The sequence below is a fragment of the Hyperolius riggenbachi genome, chromosome 9 (assembly GCF_040937935.1).
Source record: "Hyperolius riggenbachi isolate aHypRig1 chromosome 9, aHypRig1.pri, whole genome shotgun sequence".
Classification (NCBI taxonomy): domain Eukaryota; kingdom Metazoa; phylum Chordata; class Amphibia; order Anura; family Hyperoliidae; genus Hyperolius; species Hyperolius riggenbachi.
In genome coordinates this window covers 18,572,912-18,595,519 of record NC_090654.1, presented here as the reverse complement: position 1 = coordinate 18,595,519, position 22,608 = coordinate 18,572,912, and the positions used below count along the sequence as shown (strand labels likewise).

Below are 22,608 nucleotides of genomic sequence, written 5' to 3'. Positions count from 1 at the left end.
CCCAGTGCACTATGGGAGACCAGGTGCACCCACCAGCAGTAAAGATGTCACCAGGGAGAGGAAAGATGTAAATCGGCATGAGGAAAGATTCCACAATGGGCAAACACCAAGTAAATCTACAAATGAATATTGTAAAATATAAAGAAAGGTTATTTATGAAGTTATATTTAGTAAAGTTCCTCTTTAGGTTTAAACAAGAATTTCACACAAACATCACTTGTAAGTAAAACCTCCTATATATTTGGAAAAGTTTTTAAATTTTTATTATTTTTGTACAAATACATAATAGCTGTCTTGCAATGAATACGCACAGTATTTCCCTATATACATATTGAAAAATGAGCGTTAAAACTTTTTATACAACAATTTAAAGCAAGTTTATTTGTTATATATATATAAAAAAAAAATTATAGTTGGGAAACAAACACTGCTTTATATATTTTTTTTCTCTATACGTCTGGCAAACATACTTCTAGAAATAACCGCTGCTAGGGATTGTCAATGAGACGTAAATAATTTTGAGTTGATGCAGCATTATGCAAATTGATACTGCTTGAAAAACAACCATTATGCTACGTACACACTTTCGATAACTATCGTTTGCAAGGAACGATAGTTACCAGACGAACGATATTGGAAAGATTGGAATGCAACGATGGGATGCAGCGATCATCATACACATTTTAATGATCGTTCTCGCAGAAAAGAACGATCAGAAGGAAATGTTGTGTACATATTTATATAAAATAAAAAATAAAAAAAAAACCACTGACATGGAGTTACAATAGATACAAATATATGATTGTTAACTTGAAAACAAAGTTTAATTAAAATGAGCAATGTAACAATCTTTACGGCTGCACTACACAGGAAGTACTGAAGCTGGGCAGAATTCAACGCAGGCGCATTGGCCCTTGTAACGATCGTTCTCGGCCGATGTCTGTACACACTATAGTTTTGTAACGATTGTCGGTAGATACGATCCGTCAGGTCGGATATTTCCATCTTCCCGATGTCGTTCTTTTGTCGTTCGTGTTAATGATCATTTGGTAAAGTTCTTTCCCCGATTGTCGGCGGAACGATCGTTAATTAGCTGTTTCAAATGACCGTAGTCGCCAGTGTGTACGCAGCATTAGAATCCTGCTGAGGTAAAATTTGATTGGTCCATGTTCAAACTGCATAAATTTGCATAATCCTGCATCAACTCGAAATTTACATCTCATTGACCATCCTTAAAAACTCTACATCCAATAACATAAGTGTGAGGATAGGAAGGGTTAGCTTACCCTCGTCCTCTGCATTCGTACTGAGAAAGCCCTCAATGTTCTACCAGCGACAGTCAAGATACAAAATCATTCCAAATGTATGCAAAGAACATTTTATAAAAATGGACCAGTCAAATCTATTCGCCAGTGGCATAAATTTGCATGCCATTATCATAAAATTGACATCAAAATCCTCAGAATCTCATTGACTATCTCTATTAGAAACGCATCCTTTCGACTGTACATGGACATAAAAATAAGTAGCTAAATATATTTATACAATATATAAAGAGCCAAACTGGACAGATATCACCCCAGGAAAAAAAAAAACGGAATTCGATTGAAGGGCCCACTCCCACATATTAGATTTGTGATTTCGCGTTTGCCACATATCTAATGCATTTTTCAAATTTTGGTGTATTTTGCAATTTTTCTCTCTTTTCTTGAATCTTGCTGCGCTGAGGTTTATTTTTCCGTGTGCAATTTCCCATGTGCAATGTGGAAGAGCAGAGAAAAAAACGCATTTGTTACGCCAAAAATTGCATCCTGTTTTGAAGTTAGATACATTCTCAAGTAAATTATTCTTCAATGGTATGCATGGAAAAAAATACATGTAAAACTAGCACAAAATAGCAAACTTGTGAAAGAGGAGGCAGGGGGCAAAACTGACACACACCCCCAAAAAAGCAAACATCGCGTGCAAAATTTGCATGCATTTGTGTGAAGGCCATCGATCATCAACATTTATTACCGTTTACACCAGAACATCCTCCCGATAACAGATTGTATGCAGCTTAGAGATGCACTTCCTGATCATTTTCATTGGCCCAATTAAAATCTGCATACAATTTGCATGCAAGTTGAAACTATAAGCATCCCATTTGCCATCTCTTCTGAAACTAAAATAAGCTAGACTTTTTTGATGTCAGACATTTCATCGCTCCTACAGAGTAGCTTCCACAGGCAAATCCCAAGCAATATATGAAACAGTCTAGTGACCTGGCGCCATTAGGCTAGTGGTCATTGTTTAATTGCCTGACAAACGGGTATTAGTGTCGATAAATGTGAGATTACAAATCTTGGCAATGCCAGCTGGAGAGGTCAGGCTTGGAGGACTGGTAGATGGCGAGCTAACCAACCGTGTTCAATCCCAACCCGCAGCAATTAAAACAAATACAATTCCAGGATACTTAGAAAAGAGGGCAGAACATGAATACATATATTCAAGCGCAAATTAACTTTTTATCCTAAGGTCTGTACAAAGCACATGGTTTGCAGAAACTTTGTATGGAGGAAAGGAGATTTGACCACTAGTTTAGTAAAAGGATTTCATTTTTTTTTTACAGTAAAACTGATTTAGATGTGTAATATCTTGCCACAAGAAGTATGTAAGGCAAATTCTATATTCTGTATTTAAAATAACTTTAACAATAGGGATGGTCAATGGGATGCAAATACTTTCAAGTTGATGCAGAATTATGCAAAAGTTATATGCAAATTTATGTAGCTTGAAAAAGGACCAATCAAATTTTACCTCAGCAGGATTTAACTGGTTTATTTTCAAGATGAATACATTTGCACACAAATTGCATAATGCTGCATCAACTCAAAATAATTTGCATCTCATTTACAATTCCTATTAACTAACACCTTAACCTGGTCAGGTAGTACATTTGGTAATTGATCGATTATTCAGATCAATCCCATCAATCTGATCAGATTGGTTATTGGGTTTTCGACTGTTAGTGGGCACAAATGATCGATCATAGCGATGATCAGAAACAATCGATCATCCGTGGGATTGTATCGTTAATGTCCAACTAAGTTTTACCCATTTTCCCTCCCCAAATACTCCATCGGAGTCAGCCCAAAAGAGCGCTGGAAATTTAGGCGCACCTGCCGACGCCATAGGCCTTAATGTGAATTGCGGCTGTTAAAAGACGGCGCCCAAATAACAATAAAAACAGTGCAATTCAGCTGCCAGACAAATTACACCTTACCCCCGAGTCCATGGTGGACTGGAGAGGGAATAGTAATTAGCGCCACCAGGACTTCTGCAGAAGGGCGAGCAGTTTTCCGGCTTTACCTGGTGCTCAGATTATCCAACCCCTTATTTACATGTACACCGCCCACCTAAACATCCCTTCAGTCACATGCATAAACACCCCCACAGTCCTAGCGATGTCCCCCTGAGCATTTAGGGCAGTCTCTATTGGCTGCAGGGATATAGGCGCTGCACAACTGCAGTAACCGGATCTCCTGCTGGACTTTCTGAAAAGGGAGTACCGATCCCACCAACCAATCTTCTCTTTTACCACAGAGGGGTGTGGAAGCTGCAGCCACTAGCCTCCAGCTCCCAATCAAAGTAGTGGAGGTGTGGTCATGCAGTGGTGTGGTCGGGGTGGAGGTGGGATGCAGTACAAGCATTGCAGAAAAGGTGGTGTTGGGCCAGTGTGATCAGACCCAAAGTGAAACGGACAAGAGTGGCTAACTAATCAGAGCGCGGGGTTCCCCGAAAAGGAGAACCCCTTACGGCAACCAGGTTATAAAGGACACCTGAAGTGAATGTCATATTTATTACTTTTAAGCAATACCAGTTACCTGGCTGTCCTGCTGATCCTCTGCCTCTAATACCTTTAGCCATAGACCCTGTACAAGCATGCAGCAGATCAGGTGTTTCTGACGAAATTGTCAGATTGGAAAAGACTAGCTGCATATTTGTTTCTGGTGTGATTCAGACAGTACTGCAGCCAAATAGATCAGCAGGCCTGCCAGGCAACTGGTATTGTTAAACAGGAAATAAATATGGCAGCCTCCATATACCTCTCACTTCAGTTGTCCTTTAAAGGGTGTAAAACCATGGCAGTCTTAGTTTTCCTCTCTTGCATTACATTTGATGGTGAATAGCTCTAAGAACTCTTCAAATTTGAATGTATAATTTGTATCATATAAAAACTTGGAGTGGGAAAAAAAAAAAAAAAAAAAAAACAACACCCTTTCCCCTTGAAAAATTAAAATGTTTCAGATCTCAGACCGATTATAAAACCGCAAAATGTCAGTTTGAAGATTCTGAACTCCTCAGGTCATACAGGCTGAACAAAAACGACACAAAAACGCAAACCGAAAGGCCAAGGTACGATTCCCTTTGAGATCAATCCTCGATGGTGTATGGTCACTGCTAACGTCCAATCGGAACCAGCATACATTCTTCCCGGGAGACAAAAATCCACTCATTTATCAAACTGACAAAAAAAAAATTGGATGGTTTCACAAATCCGCAGACCTCCAGAAGTTCATCAAAAAAAAAAAAAAAAAAAAAAAAAAAAACTGTATCCTAAAAATGACTTCCTGGGAGTCCGACCGGTACTCAAGTGTCCGCGAGTTATTTCCACTTCTGCCGGTCCGGAAATAGATTAGCTTATAAGAAAGGCTAATAAACGAGATCAGTCAGAATCGCTGAAGTCACTTGGAACAGAAAGCAGAAAAGGGTTAAGTGTAAGACATGAATACTAATAACCCAATAATGATATCAAGCCTACGACAGTCTTAGCAATAGTCTGAAATATTTCCTTTAATGAGGCGTTTCTCAAGGACGCTGTTGAATGCCAATTAAAATCTATCACCTATTTACATAAATGACATTTACAAAAGGTTACAGAGTTACGAGTTTATCTCTCCGCAATGACAATCTGCAAATTAAGTGCGTTTTCCAGTTTTCTTTGCGTCTGGGTCGCTGGTAGAACACGGCATTAAGTACGGCAGGTCAGAGGGGGAGGGAACGGCAAATAGAAAACACTTGTACCGATTGCTAAGTACAAGAGTAGTTAGTGTAACAGTTTACCCCTTTAAATATTTTTCTTAAAGTGAACCCGAGGTGTGAGTGATATGGAGGCTGCCATATTCATTTCCTTTTAAACAATGCTAGTTGCCTAGCAGTCCTGCTGATCTATTTGGCTGCATTAGTAAACTGAATTACACCAAAAACAAGCATGCAGCTAATCTTGTCAGTTCTGCTGCATGCTTGTTCAGGGTCTAGGGTTGAAAGTATTAGAGGCAGAGAACCAGCAGGGCAGCCAGGCAACTGGTATTGCTTAAAAGGGAATAAATATGGCAGCCCCCATATTATTCTCACCTCGGGTTCCCTTAAAGGACAAGCAAGGAGATTTAATAAATCTACCTTGACTTACCTGGGGCTTCCTACAGCCCCTACAATCACTGTGTCCCTCACCGCCACTCCGGTCTGTTCCCGTCTCCCACCGGCAGCCTCTAAATATCACCGACCCTCAATGGATCGGCGTCTTCTGCGCATGTGCAGACATGCTCATGTCACCTGAAGCACTCCCGATGAGGTGGGTGCGTTCACGCACACTTGTGTAGAAGACACCGACCCATCGAGGGTCAGTGATTTTTAGAGGCTGCCAGCAGGAGAAAGGAACAAACCGGAACTGCAATGAGGGACATGTGACTTGTAGGAGCTGGAAGACGCCTCAGGTAAGTAAAGGCGCTTGGCTCAGACCTAGACCTGTTTTGCTATATACTCCTACCCCACTGCCTGATGAAGCAGGGTCAATCCTACGAAACGCATTGCACAGACCCTTGGAGTGTATTAATAAAATGTATTTATTGATTGATTTAATAGCTATACAATTTTGGGTCTACGTGAAGGAGGCGAGTTCACCACTACCTCCTCTACTTTTTAAAGTTTTAGCGATGGTTATTCTGTAGGCGCCTGTTGACCTGTTTAAAGTAAAGAGACTTATTTAGTTGCCTCGCTTGTCCTTTCAATATATGTATACATTGGCTGTGTCCCAAGTCCAACACCCGTATACTGAAGAGGGCAGGTAAAATACTATGAAATGCAGAATGTGGGTTCCAAATTATACGTATGCAGGCAGGGAACTAAAGCAGCTACGGTAGGGCCCATATCAGGCACTAAAGAGTCTGTGTGCCGAGGTGACCTACTTTGCCCTCCAACCACCAACAAAGGAAGTGATACAGTTGCCACTCCCCCCCCCCCCCCCCCCCCCCCCCCCGACATCACCACAGGAAGTCAGAGGAGGGGCTGGAGAGTTTTTTAAAAGTTCATAAGTGAAACTTGAACAATTAGAATATCGTGCAAAAGTCATTTCAGCGATTCCACTTACAAGGTGGAACTAATATATGAAATAGGAGCCCTCTGCAGGGGTTTTGGATGAATCTGCCGATTAGAATCACTTTAAGCCTAGAGTATTGAACATTTTCACAGTATTCTAATGGTCTAAAATTTTGATTTTGGGGTTCTTATAAGCCGTAAGCCATAATAATCAAAATTATAACAAAGGCTTAAAATATCTCGCTTTATTTCATGAGTCTATTTCATATATTAGTGTCAAGTTGAATTACTGATTAAATTGACTTTTGCGCAAGATACTAATTTTTCAACTTTCATTTGTAGATGGGCTTAAAAAGGACAACTGAAGTGAGAAGACTATGCATTTCTTTTAAAATATACTAGTTGCCTGGCTGTTTTGCATTTCTGTTTGGCTGCAGTAGTGTCTGAATCACACCAGAAACAAACATGCAGCTAATCTTGTCAGATCTGACAATGTCAGAAACACCTGATCTGCTGCATGCTTCTTCAGGGGCTATGGCTAAGGGCCTGTTCAGACTATGCGCGTTCCTAGCCATTTTCAGTGAACGCGTACGGTTACCAAAAACACATAGGAACGGCTCCTAATGCTTTTGAATGGGCTAGTTCACATGTATGCGTATGAGACGCATACGTTTCTTATCCGCATTGCTGCACGCAGTTCTGTGCGTTACGCATAGAAACTGACGCAATGAAAGTCTATGGACACGTATCAAAAACGCGTACTATTGCGTTTTTAGCGTCCGTTTTCCTCTGCGGTTCCCATAATTCTTTTTTTTCCCCTGGGTCACGTGTGTGTGTGCGCAAAACGCAATAGAATACGCATTAGAACGCAAGAAAAACGCATGCGTTTTTCAACTTGCGTTTCTTTGATTTTAAACGCATTCTTCAAACGCTGACAGTCTGAACAGGCCCTAAAAGTATTAGAGGCAGTGGATCAGCAAGACAGCCTGGTAACTGGTATTGCTAGCCGCCTTATACCCCTCACTTCAGCTGTCCTTTAAGAGACCTGCTGCCAACGTCTTGGTGCCAGACACCACAGGACACCAGAGATCTTGCCGGCTTTGACGTCTCTGAGCTGGTTTGGCCACACCAGGGGTCCATACGAACCATTAGGTTTCCAGGTTTCAGCCGATTAGTGTACCAGCGTGTAATCATGGATTTTAATTAAATGCATTCCATCCAAGTTCAATGTAAAAGCTTGGTTTCTCAGGCCAATCCAGCTGATGCCTGAAGACCAGCTCACCGACCAGAGAAAAGAGCAAAGAACGCTGAGCGAAATACGGTGTATGAGCCAGAGAATTATCATAAAGGAAGATCATGTATCAGCTAGATTGCACTGAATGGTGCACCTGGGATATGGAGGTATTTCTCCAGACAAGAGAGGACCTGATAATTCGCAATGCCAGTGATCTCCCCAGAAATTTTTTCCAGCCGGGTGGCATGAAAAAGTAGCCGGGTGGGGCGAGATAAGAATGCAGGGCTGGTGCTTCTGTGAGCAACTCTGCTTACAACATAGGAGGAGGTGAGCCGATGACAGCCGGGTGGTCAACAAAACTAGCCGGGTGGAGCGCCCGGCTAAAAGAGCCTGGGGAGAACACTGAATGCATACAAAGTTTAAGAGACGCACTCAGGTGAGAGTATTTATCTGTTAAAGTGTAATGCTGGGCATACACTGATGCGTTTATGCGCTGGCTCCATTCCGGCGCGTCCCCGCGGGCGCCCGGATCGATTCCCGCTCATCCCCGCAGAATCGCGGACATTAACAAATACATTTTACGCGTTACGGGTGCAATGTGTAAAATTGTATGCATTGCAAACGTAACGCGTAAAAATGTACTTGTTAATGTCCATGATAGCTTCCTGCACCAGCGGGAATGCGTAAAAAAGGTACGCATGGCGGCCGACCGACTCCCAGTCGGCAAAAACGAAACTAGCTGGCAGCGGGGGACCGGAAGAGCCATGAGTGATTGCGAGGGCGCAGGGGGCTGGTAGGAGCCACAGATAAAGGAAACCTAAACCGAAAAAAAAAGTGTTTCACTTAAGTCTGTACAGACAGGTGCAAAGCTGCAAGTGAGCTCAGCTAACCCAATGTGGTTCTTCAATTTGTTAAGTTCAGTTCGACTTAAAATGAAGGTGGCCACACATGATACAATTTGAAAAACCTGACCAATGTGAAACACATGCAAGCGCACGCCTGCACACACACACACACACACACACTCCACACACACACACACTCCACACACACACACACACACTCCACACACACACACACACACACACACACACTCCACACACACACACACACTCCACACACACTCCACACACACTCCACACACACTCCACACACACTCCACACACACTCCACACACACTCCACACACACTCCACACACACTCCACACACACTCCACACACACTCCACACACACTCCACACACACTCCACACACACTCCACACACACTCCACACACACTCCACACACACTCCACACACACTCCACACACACTCCACACACACACACACTCCACACACACACACACTCCACACACACACACACACACTCCACACACACACACACTCCACACACACTCCACACACACACACACTCCACACACACACACTCCCAGATTATGAAAACAAGTAAATGGAAAACTACCAATTTCAGGATGTATGGAACCAAGCTACATATATAGGTTACGGCCAAAACCAGAAATCGGCCAATTCTAGAATTGGCCGGCCGTTTCTAGAACTGGCCGATTTGACGTCGCCAAAGTCCAAAATGCTGGGAATTTCTGACATTGGCCGGCCAGTTCTAGAACCGGCCAAAGTCAGTCGGCCAAAGTTCAGAAACATGAATGGCACTCGGAACTTCTTTCTATTTGTTAGTTACAGCTGATACAAATCCTGCAATAAATCCTCAGTGTGTCTACATCCTGCTTTCATGGAAGCAGGCATATTGTTAACATCCTGTGCTTTTAAATTAGCTGCTCTGTTGTGGCAGTCAGGTGGGTGCTATACGTGGCTGGAGGGGAGGGGGGGCTTTGCTGGGCGCTTTGCATGGCTGGGGAGAGGGATTTGCTGTGCGCTTTGCACGGCTGTGGGGGGAGGGGATTTGCTGGGTTTTTGCATGGCTGGGGTTTGATATGCTGGGCCCTTTGCATGGCCAGGTGGGGGGGCTTTTCTGGGCATTGTGCATTGCTGGGGTAGTTTTGCATGGCTGTGGGGAGTGGGGGCTTTTCTGGCTGCTTTGCATGGCTGGGGGGGAGGGATTTGCTGGGCGCTTTGTATGGATGATGAGGGGGGGGATTTGCTGGGTTTTTGCATGGATTTGCTGGCCGTTTTGCATGGCTGGGGGGGTAAATGCTGGGCGCTTTGCTGGGCACTGTGCCTTGCTGGGGTAGTTTTGCATGGCTGTGGGGGCTTTTCTGGCTGCTTTGTATGACGGGGGGGGGGGGGGGAGGGGCAGCCTGCGCTATTTCCAGACCCCAGATCAGGGCGACCAGAGCAGCGCGCACACTACCCGCCCTGACCCATACACTTCACATGCGGAAGTGAGCAATGACGTCACCTCTGCATGGAAGTGTATGCGTCTTGCGGGTCGCGTGTGCGGCGCTGCTCTGCCTCTCTTTACCTCTCCGGTCCGGGTCGTCCTGATGCGAGGTCTGGCTAGCGGCATCAGGGGAGGGAGAGGTGAGCGGCAGATCGGGACTTGGCCGGCCACACTTAGCCAGAACGCGTTCTGGCCGGCCAAAGTCCGGAAGAAACGTTTATTTCTAACATTGGCCGCATCAGCCGGCCACTTCTAGATTTGACCAGCCAGAACCCGAAGTGGCCAGACTTCGGGTTCTGGCCGTAACATATATATTTTTCAAACTATTCTACACCACTCAACTTTCATAAAAATTGATCAGAAAAAAAAGCAACTCCCGGTAGACTTCTATCGATATTAACCCATTAGCAGCTTCAATAGAGTTATCTCGTGTGAGATAACTGCTCTGATTTGACCTCAGTCGTCAGGACTCGTCATTCTGTAAATTCTTCAAATGCTTTCATGTCTCTCTACTAGCAGAAAATATAGAAACTGAAAGCAGAAGTCCTCTGTTATAGTTGCACTCTGCCCCCTAGTGACAAGTGTACATAAATACACATTACAGAAGTACTAATTAGAAGCAGGGAAAATTTAACAAATAAAAATGTGCTAATAATAATTGGCCTGGAGCATTTGCAAGCCTTGGCTGTTAAATGGTTAAATGAGATTTCTCCTACTAACACACAAATAAAATAGGTACAACCGATTGTTTTCATCGACTTGAACATCGATATTTTTATTGCAGTATTTGCATAGCGCCTTTCTCCTGTCGGACTCAAAGCGCTTGCGAGGCAGCCACTAGAGCGCACTCAGTAGGCAGCAGCAGTGTTAAGGAGACTTGCCCATAGAACTCCTTACTGAATAGGTGCTGGCTTACTGAACAGGCAGAGCCGAGATTTGACCTCAGGTCTCCTGTGTCAGAGGCAGAGCCCTTAACCATTACCCTGGATAGTGTATACTGACCAACACGATTGCTCTGAGGATGCGCTTTGCTGAATCTGGGTTTAGCGGGGCTTTGAGGAGACTAAACGATCTGCATATTTCAGCGCAATAATCCGGACACATCGTGGCTGGTATATATTTTATCTTTATTGAAGTTAAACAAGCGGACAAGACAGCACTCACTAAAAATCACCCAATGCAAAAAACAGTAATTCCACTGTGTGCAGAAACCGTCAGGACACATGCAACAACTCTGCAGACATCTAACATGCGATATCTACTCTGATACCAGAAATTACACAAGTAAAAATTCTCCATATAAAAACATAAAACTCTCTATAGATAAAACATAACATTCTGAAATGTATCTCATCTTATGCATGCCAGTCCATTTATTCATTCATTCCAGCAGCGGAGATCAACCATGACTTCTAAAGAGTTGTACCCACACGTTTGTGCAGAGTGGATCTCAAAAGGGAATACCTATGAAATAGGCGCCTGGAGACTTGGGCGCAGGATACAGCCGATATACAATTCACCCTGATCCTGCACAAGTCCTGGCGGCGTTAATTACTATTCCCCCTCCAGGTCCACGTGGATGGTGGGGAATGATGGAATTCAGCTTCCAGCTATTGCTGGCGAACGAATTACAGCGTTTTAAAAGTAACTTCAACTCCGTCTTCTGACGGCGCCGAAGTTACTCACTGAACGCAGCTATAGCTGTAATTCTTATTACTGTCTATGGTGACGCCGGCTGCACCTAAATCTCCTGCGCTGTTTTTACAGCACTTGCTCAAAGGAGAGCCTGGGGTCTGTGGCTTATTAGCATTATTTCCAGGGCTGTGGAGTCGGGACAAAAATCATTCAACTTCCAATTCAGACTCAGTTTATGAATCAACCGATTCCAACTCCAATCACCCAAAAATTGCTCCAACTTCAACTCCTACTCCACTGCCCTTACATGGCTATGGAGTGGGTACAAAAATCATCCGACTCCGACTTCTCAGTTTATGAAATCACTGACAGACTCCAGGTACCCAAAATTGCTCCGACTGGTCGGCCCTGACTTTATTTCTAGATTTTTTGTTTTGTTTTTAGTATATTCTCCAGGTAACACTACTATCTCTAATCTATTCCAAACTTTTCTGCCCCCACTTGACCACCCCTACCTCAACTACCTACCCTGATCCTCACTTCACCCTCAATTCTAGGCCTAACCCTGACCAAGCCCCCCCCCTTGTCCAACACAAATTGTAACCCCTTCCTTAGGCCCCAATTGTCTGAATTTGCATGCGTCATGTGGAGCTGCAATTCTCTGTACATCTCACATCTAAGGGCTCGTTCCCACTGTTGCGACGCGATTTCGGCCGCATTCCGACGCTTGTAAAAACGCATGCAGATGCGTTTCCGCATGCGTTTTTACCCGCGATTTCGCATGCGATTTCGCATGGCAGGGTGCCATGCGAAATTAACCATGACACTGCCAGGGCTAAATAAAATTGAAAAAGGTGCGAAATCGCACGCGAAATCGCGGGTAAAAACGCATGTAACAAACGCATGCGTTTTTACTATTAAATACATTAGCGGCGATTCGCACGGATTCCCGACGCAGGCGAAATCGTTGGCTCTTTTGTGCGTTTTTTTCACGCTGAAAAAAACGCACCTCAACAACGCTACAGTGGAAACAGCCCCATCCACTTGTATTACATGTGCGGATCTGCATGCGTTGGACGCATGCAGATTCGCGATAGTGGGAACGAGCCCTAAATGTTTCTCAATAGCAGCACATTTAAAACCAATTAACAGCTTCAAAAATTCTCATTTGAGATAACTGCACTGCTTATGACCTCAGTCGGCAGAACACTTTGTGCTGTAAATTCTTGGAATGCTTCGATCTCCCTCTACTAGCAGAAAGTATAAAAAAAACTGAAAGCAGAAGTCCTGTTATTGTCTCACACTGCCCCCTAGTGACCAGTGGCCATAAATACACATTACAGCAGTACTAATTACAAGCAAGAAAATATTACAAGGAAAAACGTGCTCAAGTAGAAACTGGCCTAGGGCACTTGCAAGCCTCTAAATAAATTGGCCGCCTAAGGGGTTTTAAAGGACAACTGAAGTGAGAGGTATATGGAGGCTGCCATATTTATTTCCATTTAAGCAATACCAGTTGCCTGGCTGTCCTGTTGGTCCTCTACTTCCAATACTTTTAGCCACAGCCCCTGAACAAGCATGCAGCAGATCAGGCGTTTTTGACATCGTCAGATCTGAAGGACAACTGAAGTGAGACGAATATGCCATGTTTTTTTTTTCCTTTTAAACAATGCCAGTTACCTGGCAGTCTTGCAGATCCCTGGCTCCAGTAGAGTCTGAATCCCACAGCTGAAACAAGCATGCACCTAATCCAATCAGAAACACCTGATCTGCTGCATGCTTTTTCAGGATCTATGGCAAAAGGTGGCCACACACGATACAATAAAATGATCTCCGATTTTACGGCAAAGGGGGAGGGGGATCAGATGTCACGAAAAATGTAAAAGCTTTTTTTCTATTACAGCAAGAAATCCGATCGGATTTCCCATTTTTATTCGATAAAATTGGGAATGGTAGATTTGTCTGATCAATTTTCCTGAAAATTGAATGGTGTGTGGTAGATTGTCAAATTTATTAATATACACACCCAAGCAATTTTATAAGTTTCCAATCATTTTTATCACAATTTAGTAAAAATTTAACGAGTGTGGTACATTGGTCAGATTTCTGAAAATGTTTAGTCAGAAAAATTGGATTGCTATTCTTGAATTGAACAGATATTTCAAAAATTGTATGGTGTGTGGCCACCTTTAGGCTGCTTTCACAGTGGGACATTACAGGCGCACATTATAGCAGCCTGTAACGCAGCCCAACTTACAGTAATGAAAAATCAATGGGTTGTTCACACTGCCCACGTTGCGTTGGAGTATAACGCTGCACAGTAAATTAAAGTGTAGCGTGCAGTGCGTTGCAGTGGCTGGAAAGTGTAATGGTTAAGGGCTCTGCCTCTGACACAGGAGACCTGGGTTCAAATCTCGGCTCTGCCTGTTCAGTAAGCCAGCACCTATTTCAGTAAGGAGTTTCTTGGGCAAGTCTCCTTAACACTGCTACTGCCTACTGAGTGCGCTCTAGTGGCTGCCTCACAAGCGCTTTGAGTCTGACAGGAGAAAGGCGCTATACAAATACTGCCATTATTATTATACTCGTATGTGGCTGCGTTTGGATGTTTGCACATGCTCAGTACTGTTTTTTCCGCATGCGCCGTTTTGTCCGATAGTATGCGTCAAAAAGTACGCATCACGGACGCATCAAGAGACGCAAGAACGTGGCTCTATATAACGTCCAACTTCAAAGCTCACATGCGTTGCATTAGGCGCACGTTATACGACCATAACAGCCAGAGAATCAGCAGGACAGCCAGGCAACTGGTATTGCTTAAAAAGAAATAAATATGGCAGCCTCCATATCCTTATCAGTTCAAGTATGCTTTAAGATGTTGAAGTTAATTAGATGCATTCACATGTAAATAAACGTCATTAGTATGCAGAGAGATTTCCTACAAAACAAAATCGCAAAAAGTCAATAGGACAAAACCCTCTCCCCCTTTCACTTAAAGGACACTCGAGGTGAAAATAAACTAAATGAAACAATTGTATCTACCCTCCTCCTAAAATTGACTTAAGATATTCCACAGTTTTATTTTATATTTAAAATCTACGTTTTACGTTTTTACTGTTTTATTGTTTTTGCTCAATGACAGTCATTGAAGTATGCCAGAGCTAAAATCTATGAATTATTGACCCTTTTTCTCTCTTTCCTGCTCTCAGAAGCCATTTTCTGCTAGGAAAGTGTTTGAGTCAGGATTGGGTCAGACTACAGTGTGACCCTCACTGATAGACAGGAATTGCCACTTACATACATAGGGCTCGATTCACAAAGCGGTGCTAACCCAGTTAGAGACTTTAGGCATGATAACCATTGCACCACTCTGGTGAAAAGCCAGTTTAGGTGTGATAAGTTTAGGCGTGATAAGTTTAGGTGTGATAAGTTTAGGCATGCTAAGTTTAGCTAAGTTTAGATCGCTTGCAAAGTCCTGCACGCAAAACAGCGCCATTAAACTTTATACGAAGTGCACCAGTCTTTGCTAGCGTAAAACTTTTGATCAGCTGTGCACTGCGGTGCTAACGCAGTTGGCGTTCAAACTTATCACGCCTAAACTTATCACGCCTAAACTTATCACGCCTAAACTTATCACGCCTAAACTTATCACGCCTAAACTTATCATGCCTAAACTGAGTTTAGGCATGATAAAGGGCTTTTCACCAGGGTGCTAACTGTTAGCACCGCTTTGTGAATCAGGCCCCTAATGTATAACTCTTTCAGGCAGAGAAAGAGAAAAAGGAACACAGCCTAGTTATTTGTGTGCTAGGCACTGTACACACACACACACACACACACACACACACACACACACACACACACACACACACACACACACACACACACCTATCTCATCGTGTCACTTGTCACCTCGGGTATCCTTTAAGCCTAACCCATACCATAGCTTTTACCTGACCCTCAATCCTAAACCATCACCCGTACAAAACCATAAGCAGTAATCGTAAGCTACCCCAATACCCTTCCCCTCCCAAAACCACGCCTATCCTCCATACCCCACCCCTAGTGATAAATACTGGGACTGCGTGGACATCCTAAAAACGGATTTCACCATTTTATGGGACCAGACTGACCGGATTATATGAACCGCTTCATTCATACAAGACAGTGTCCTGTTACATCTGTGACCTGACATTTACAGCGACCCTGGATATGGAGGTGGCCATATTCATTTTCCTTTAAACAATGCTGATTGCCTGGCTGCCCTGACAGTCTTTCTGGCTACAGTAGCCTTAGAATCACACAGCTGGCACAAGCATATGGCCAGTGAGGTCATCAAAGTGCCTGATCCACATACTCAATCTGGGTCTTTAAAGGGGAACTTCAACCTAAACAAACATACTGTCATTAAGTTACATTAGTTATGTTAATTAAAATAGATAGGTAATATAATCTCTTACCCACGCTGTTTTAAAAGAACAGGCAAATGTTTGTGATTTCATGAGGGCAGCCATCTTTTTGGTTGAATGGAGGTGACAGAGAGCATGAGAAACAGTTCCAACTGTCCTGTGTCCTGATCAACCCTCCCAGTTGTGCACATGCTAGGCTTCAAATCTCAAATTCAAAATTAAAACAAAAAACTATTTGCACCAAAACAGCAGAACATCAGAAATCCCATCATGCTTTGCACAGCATCAGGGAGAAAACCCCCAGGCAGTTTTCTTCTGTGCAGCTAAAAATGAGGCTTGGGAAAGAAAAACAAAGTTCTGATGCTGTGAAACTGTTAAAGAAACGCCAAGCCTTTTCAGTGCTGCCGAGTAGATTTTTAGTCTGGAGGTTCACTTTAAAAAAAGTGTTGGGAGGCAGATGATCAGTAAGACAGCCAGGCAACAGGCATAGTTTAAAAAAAAATGTGGCAGCCTTCGCGTCCCCCACCGCACATGGTCACCTCAAGCAATAATGGGCATTACTGCAAAACGGACAACTTAAAAATCCCTTTTCCACTGCAAATTGCATTCATGATCACAAATACGCTGCGATCTCAACTTGCACCTTCTTAGCAAAAGCGATTTCCTGTATTATTCAACAATTGTTTTGCGCGATCGACAATGTTCATGTTCCTGCAGTTCTTGGATGATAGGGGTGGGGATGTCAGAGAGAAGCAGCAGTGGCAATAGGGCACCTCTATTACATGGCTAATTAGCGCCTTGGGATCAGTGCTGTATCGATACGATTTTAGGAGCAAAACGAGACCAGTGGAAAAGCGCTTCTACTCGTCTGACAAACCGTACTTCTGCCTCCTCCACCAAATCGCAAACATTTCCCTTTCTCTTTACACCCCACCCACCTCCTCCTGTCTTTTACCGAACACCGGCCGGCTCACAGGCAGAGCTCTGCCTATCTCGGGAGATCAGCGATGCCAGGCATGGAGAGCACGCCAACCTTTCTCAACACAGATAAGGTGCTGCATGTTCTTCAAAAATATAGCCTATAATATCTATAGGATGAGGGGGGGGGGGGGGGGGGGACTCTGACAGTAAGTCACTCTCGTGTGACGCACAGAAGACGTCCGGCCCCCGCGCACAAGATGTCCAACCCCCACAAGACGTTTGACTCAAGACTATCTGTGCTTCTGCGTGGGGGGGGGGGGGGGGGGGGGGGGATTTAAATAATGGGCAGGACTTGTGCTAAAAAATTCCTCTCTCACCAGCAATCAAATCCTATAAGGAGGATTTCTCTATAAACCCACGTAAAAGCCAGAGTGTTCTGATCAATAGTAAACGGACATGGATATTTCCATCGTTTCCTGCCTAGGACTTTCCTACCATGACATTATTCGGCGTGTGGGTGGGGCGATGGCATCATAAGCGGCCGGAGGCTCCGCCTGCAGCACTGGGCGGAGTTGGGAGGGAAACGGGTTAGTTTTTGGGCGGATGCTTACAACTGTCCATATTCACTCTCGTATTTGGAAATGACGTTCCGGCATTTGCCCAGCTCCTTGCGCAGCTCGGCCACCTCCGTACGAAGCGCCGTGTTCTCCTTCTCCAGGAACGCTGCCCGCACCGTGATCTGGTTCTCTTTCAGCCGCCGGGCGTCTCGAGATCGCTTGGCCGCCACGTTGTTCTTCTTACGCCGGTTCCAGTACTTTTCATCCTGTTAGAAATAGAAGAAAATTTACAGCTAAATAAAAATTAATCATACTGCAACCTTCCTCCCAGAAGTGCCAAATAGTGAAAGCAGACCTGCACAGAGACCCCTGAAAATGAATAAAGCCCACTACAGGCCAGATCACCTCCTCCCAAGTAAGCTGGCGCTGCCCCTTTTCCTTGGGGTCCCCCTGTGCCCTGACCCTCTTCATATTTGAAGGGATCTTCAGTCTAAGGGCAGAAACACGCAGCTGAGCATACTGGTCAGATTTTTTTTTTTTTTTTTTTTTTTTTAAACACTTCCATTGACTTGCATTACAATTGCGGTAAATCTTGGAAAAATAGTCGCAGTCACGATTTAAAGAAAAACAAAAAAACGCAGTAGCAGCAGGTTGAATGCAAGTCAATGGGAGCAGGTTTTATAAACGAAAAGGGATCTAAAAATGCTTGGTAGTGAGGCACAGTCCTAATACCAAATCCCCCAAGCAGAACTGCGCGACTGATAAGCGCACAGGCGTAGTTCTGAACCATGTAAGCACAGCGAAAGCAAGCTTTCATTCACTGCAAGCACAGTTTGAAACTCGCGCCTGCACAGTTTAAAATTTCTCTGTGCCGATCAGGAGGAACAGCACAGATCTGAAAGTCCCAGAAGCTCCGTGTACAAGCGCAGCCGCACTGTGTACCGAGTCCTGTGTTGCTTGTTCAGTATGAAGTCGCTTGTGCATGGAGGAAAAAGCTGTGCACAGGAGGTTTCCTGCGCAAACAGACAGGAACTGCACAGTACGGCCACGCAGGGGAGCCCAGCTGCTAAAGCAATGCAACAAGCCCTTAAAGAGAATCTGTACTCAAAGTCTTACAATAAAAAGCATACCATTCTATTCATTATGTTCTCCTGGGCCCCTCTGTGCTGTTCCTGCCACTCCCTGCTGCAATCCTGGCTTGTAATTGCCAGTTTTAGGCAGTTTACAAACAAAAAACATGGCTGCTAACCAGCATGTGATAGGCTGAGAGGAGCTCAGTCTGTGACTCACACAGAGCCTGCAGGGGACGTGGAGAGGGTGTGTATAGCTTCTCCCCATCACAAGCAGAGCAGCACATTCCTGCCTGAGTCCGACAAAGCAGTCAGAGCAAAGATTAGATTATATAACAGAGATACAGACTAACCAGCAAGCTCATGGTAAACCCGAACTCATTGGAGTATCCGAACTCATTGGAGTATGTGAGGGGCTACAATGGTCCTAAAAGCCCCCTTACTAAAATACTAGGGAAAACAAGAGTTTGCTTTCTTAAAACAGAAAGAATTTGTGATAATTCAGGTTGGAGTGAGCTTGAGATGTCTCCCAGTGCATCACTGCTGAATTTATGCAAATTAACCATTGTTGCCCTTAGAAGCTAAACCACACCTACAGAACCGCTGGAATGCAATGATGTCAGCTTGTTAATTTGTACAGAGCCATAATATTCCAACATGCATACAGACTGTTTCGGACTGATTGATCCTCATCAGTTCACGGCATGGATTAATTTGGCTCTATGGAGTAGAGCTTGTCACACACTCCAATGAGTTCTGGTTCACCATGAGCTTGCTGGTTAGTCTGTACCTCTCGGTGTTACAAGCCCTACTCCATAGAGCCAAATTAATCCATGCCATGCACTGATGAGGATCAAACAATCCAAAACAGTCTGTATGCATGTTGGATTATTCTGGCTCTGTACAAATTACCAAGCTGACACATCATTGCATTCCAGCGGTTCTGGAGGTGTGTTTAGCTTCTAAGGGTAACAATGGTTAGTTTGCATATATTCAGCAGTAATGCTCTGGGAGACATCTCAAGCTCACTCCAACCTGAATTATCGCAAATTCTTTCTGTTTTAAGAAAGCAAACACTTGGTTTCCATTATATAACAGAGATAATACAGCCCCTGTGCAACTAGGAAAGGCTGCAGTAAGCCAAACCACATTAGTACAGGCATAGGAACTTATAGGATAGATGAAATAAGGCTGAAAATGTTGTTCCAGAGTCTCTTTAAGAGTCGCTTAGAAGGTCCCAGCGCTGGATTGGTGGGGTTGAGATAGATGGGAGGAGCCTATGACAATTTTTGAAACAGCAATAACTTTTTCACTACTTATAATACTCAAGTGATACATTTATATTTTTTTCCAGAACAATCAGGGCTTTCTATGGATTATAGACATTTTTGCCCTTCCTAATTATTTCACTACTAGCTGGGCATGCAGCAGACCATTATCCCCAGGCTGCGTGCCTTTAGCGATCGGACGCGACTGCTAGGACGGCAGTTCAGGGACTGCAGTGCTGTACAGATGCATCGCTAGGCAACGGCCTAGTGCAGTGGTCTGCAAACTTGGCTCTCCCGCTGTTAAGGAAGTACAAGTCCCACAATGCATTTGCCTTCATGAATCATGACTGAGGCTGTCAAGACTCCTGCAATGCATTGTGGGACACGTAGTTCCTTAACAGCTGGAGGGCCAAGTTTGCAGATCACCGGCCTAGAGCATTGGGTCCCCGAACTGTTGCCCAAGCGATTGCAACTGATTGCTACAAGCAGCAAATCATTAAAGTGAACCCGAGGTGAGAGTTATATAGAGGCTGTCCTATTTATTTCCTTTTAAGCAATACCAGTTGCCTGGCTGTCCTGCTGATCCTCTGCCTCTAATACTTTTAGCCATAGACCCTGAACAAGCATGCAGCAGATCATTGTAAGAACTGACAAGATTAGCTGCATACTTGTTTCTGGTGTGATTCAGACATGACTGCAGCCAAATAGACCAGCAGGGCTGCCAGGCAACTGGTATAGTTTAAAAGGAAACAAATATGGCAGCCTCCATATACCCCTCACCTCTGGTTCCCTTTAAAGTTGCAGTGACCCAATTAGGAAAAAATGGCCTGGTCACTAGGGGGGGGGTTTAACACCGCGGTCCTCGAGAGGATAAACGTGTAGTAACATGTACCGGTATTATAGGGGGTTAATAGGCTAGGTAGAGGTATATTAAAAAAAAAAAAAAAAAAAAAAAAATCATAGTTCTGACCTTGTCACTAACTTTTTTTTTTGGCCTAACTTTATTGACTGATGGCTGCTGTTTCACACCACCAGAAGGCAGCATTCTTACCTTTAAATCCTCCGGCACGTAGATTTTCTTTGCTTTCTTGATCATAGGTTGGGGTTTCAGTTCCTCCTCGGCAAACTTGTGCTTCCTGGGGTCAAAGAGCTCCCCACCCGGGACACTGGAGAGCACCAGATCGGTCGGATCAGGATTAAAGTTTACTTCAACCTCGACCTTTTCTGGGTCTATCGGGCTGGGAGGATCCTCCTCTTCCTTCACTGCCACGTCTGCGCGGCAAACAAAATGGAGAAATCAACACAATAAATACACATCCTAAAAAAAGAAGTGTACCGATCATAAGATTCCAGTAGTTCACAAACATGCTATAATTGGAATTAAAGGATACCCGAAGTGACATGTGACATGATGAGATAGACCTGTGTATGTACAGTGCCTAGCACACAAATAACTAGGCTGTATTCCTTTTTTTCTTTCTCTGCCTTAAAGAGCTAAATATCAGGTATGTAAGTGGCTGACTCAGTCCTGACTCAGACAGGAAGTGACTACGGTGTGACCCCCACTAATAAGAAATTCCAACTTTTAAATACTTTCCTAGCAGAAAATGGCTTCTGAGAGCGAGAAAGGGATAAAAAGGGGAATTTCTTATCAGTGAGGGTCACACTGTAGTCACTTCCTGTCTGAGTCAGGACTGAGTCAGCCACTTACATACCTGATATTTAACTCTTTCAGGCAGAGAAAGAAAAAGAACACAGCCTAGTTATATGTGTGCTAGGCACTGTACATACACATGTCTATCTCATCATGTCACTTTGGGTATCCTTTAAGTTGCGTTTGTTTCATTAACGTGTGCAATAAGATTTAACTTGTGCGGTTTCAGTGCACTATGCTTAATTGAAATACAGATTACGAGAGATGGGATTCGATTTAAAATGGGTGGTTGGGTAACCTATCTACAAAGGCAAGGAAAGACATCAACAGAGCGTGAGAAGAATGTTAAAGAGCAATGAAAGTTGTTACCTTTAGGTTCCACCGTCTGCAGTAACCCCGATGGTGAGATGGGCGGCAGCGACGAGGAGGATGTCGCTTCTTCTTCTTCCTCTTCTTCATCTTCATCTTCCAGTTCGGCTACCGACAAGAGTGAGCTCTGCAGGGCCTCCGTCAGGTGTGCAGGGCTGGAGGGGATCCCGTTCTCCAGCAGAAATTCATCCAGATCCATATACTCCAAATGGAAAGATTCCCCATCGTACGGAATCGTCTTATCCCAGATGGGCGGCATGAGGGCCGCCGAAACCGACAGCGAATTTCCGTCAAAGTCATCATCTTTGTCCAACTTGGTCTTGTCTTTTTCTAAAAAATGAATAAGTAAAATCATGAAAATATGAAAGGACTGCACAAATTCTCTAAGGGCTTGTTTCCACTATCGCGAATCCGCATGCGTCCAACGCATGCGGATTCGCACATGTAATGCAAGTGGATGGGCCTGTTTCCACTGTAGCGTTGTTGAGGTGCGTTTTTTTCAGCGGTAAAAAAAACGCACAAAAGAGCCAACGAATTCACCTGCGAGTGGAATGCATGCGAATCGCCGCTAGTCTTTTCGCCCCTTAAGGACCAGAGCCTTTTTCTCCATTCAGACCACTGCAGCTTTCACGGTTTATTGCTCGGTCATACAACCTACCACCTAAATGAATTTTACCTCCTTTTCTTGTCACTAATACAGCTTTCTTTTGATGCTATTTGATTGCTGCTGCGAGTTTTACTTTTTATTATATTCATCAAAAAAGACATGAATTTTGTCAAAA

The 22,608-nt window shown here is 44.0% G+C and overlaps 1 protein-coding gene across 4 annotated transcripts in view; it reads right to left on the bottom strand.

The window, feature by feature from the left end:
- Positions 1-217: 217 nt before the first annotated feature.
- TEF (TEF transcription factor, PAR bZIP family member) overlaps positions 218-22,608 on the bottom strand; it is a 70,826-nt gene continuing 48,435 nt past the window's right edge. For 2 of the 4 annotated variants that reach the window (XM_068252053.1, XM_068252051.1), the window contains exons 2-5: positions 21,827-22,156; positions 20,855-21,075; positions 17,520-17,731; positions 218-4,730 (exon numbers count right to left, since the gene is read on the bottom strand). In XM_068252053.1, the coding sequence (XP_068108154.1) occupies positions 4,709-4,730; positions 17,520-17,731; positions 20,855-21,075; positions 21,827-22,156 (785 nt within the window). In that variant the 3' untranslated portion in view covers positions 218-4,708. Of the gene's footprint in view, positions 4,731-11,056; positions 17,732-20,854; positions 21,076-21,826; positions 22,157-22,608 lie in introns of those variants that run through there. The other 2 variants (XM_068252054.1, XM_068252052.1) reach the window with 1 other exon arrangement.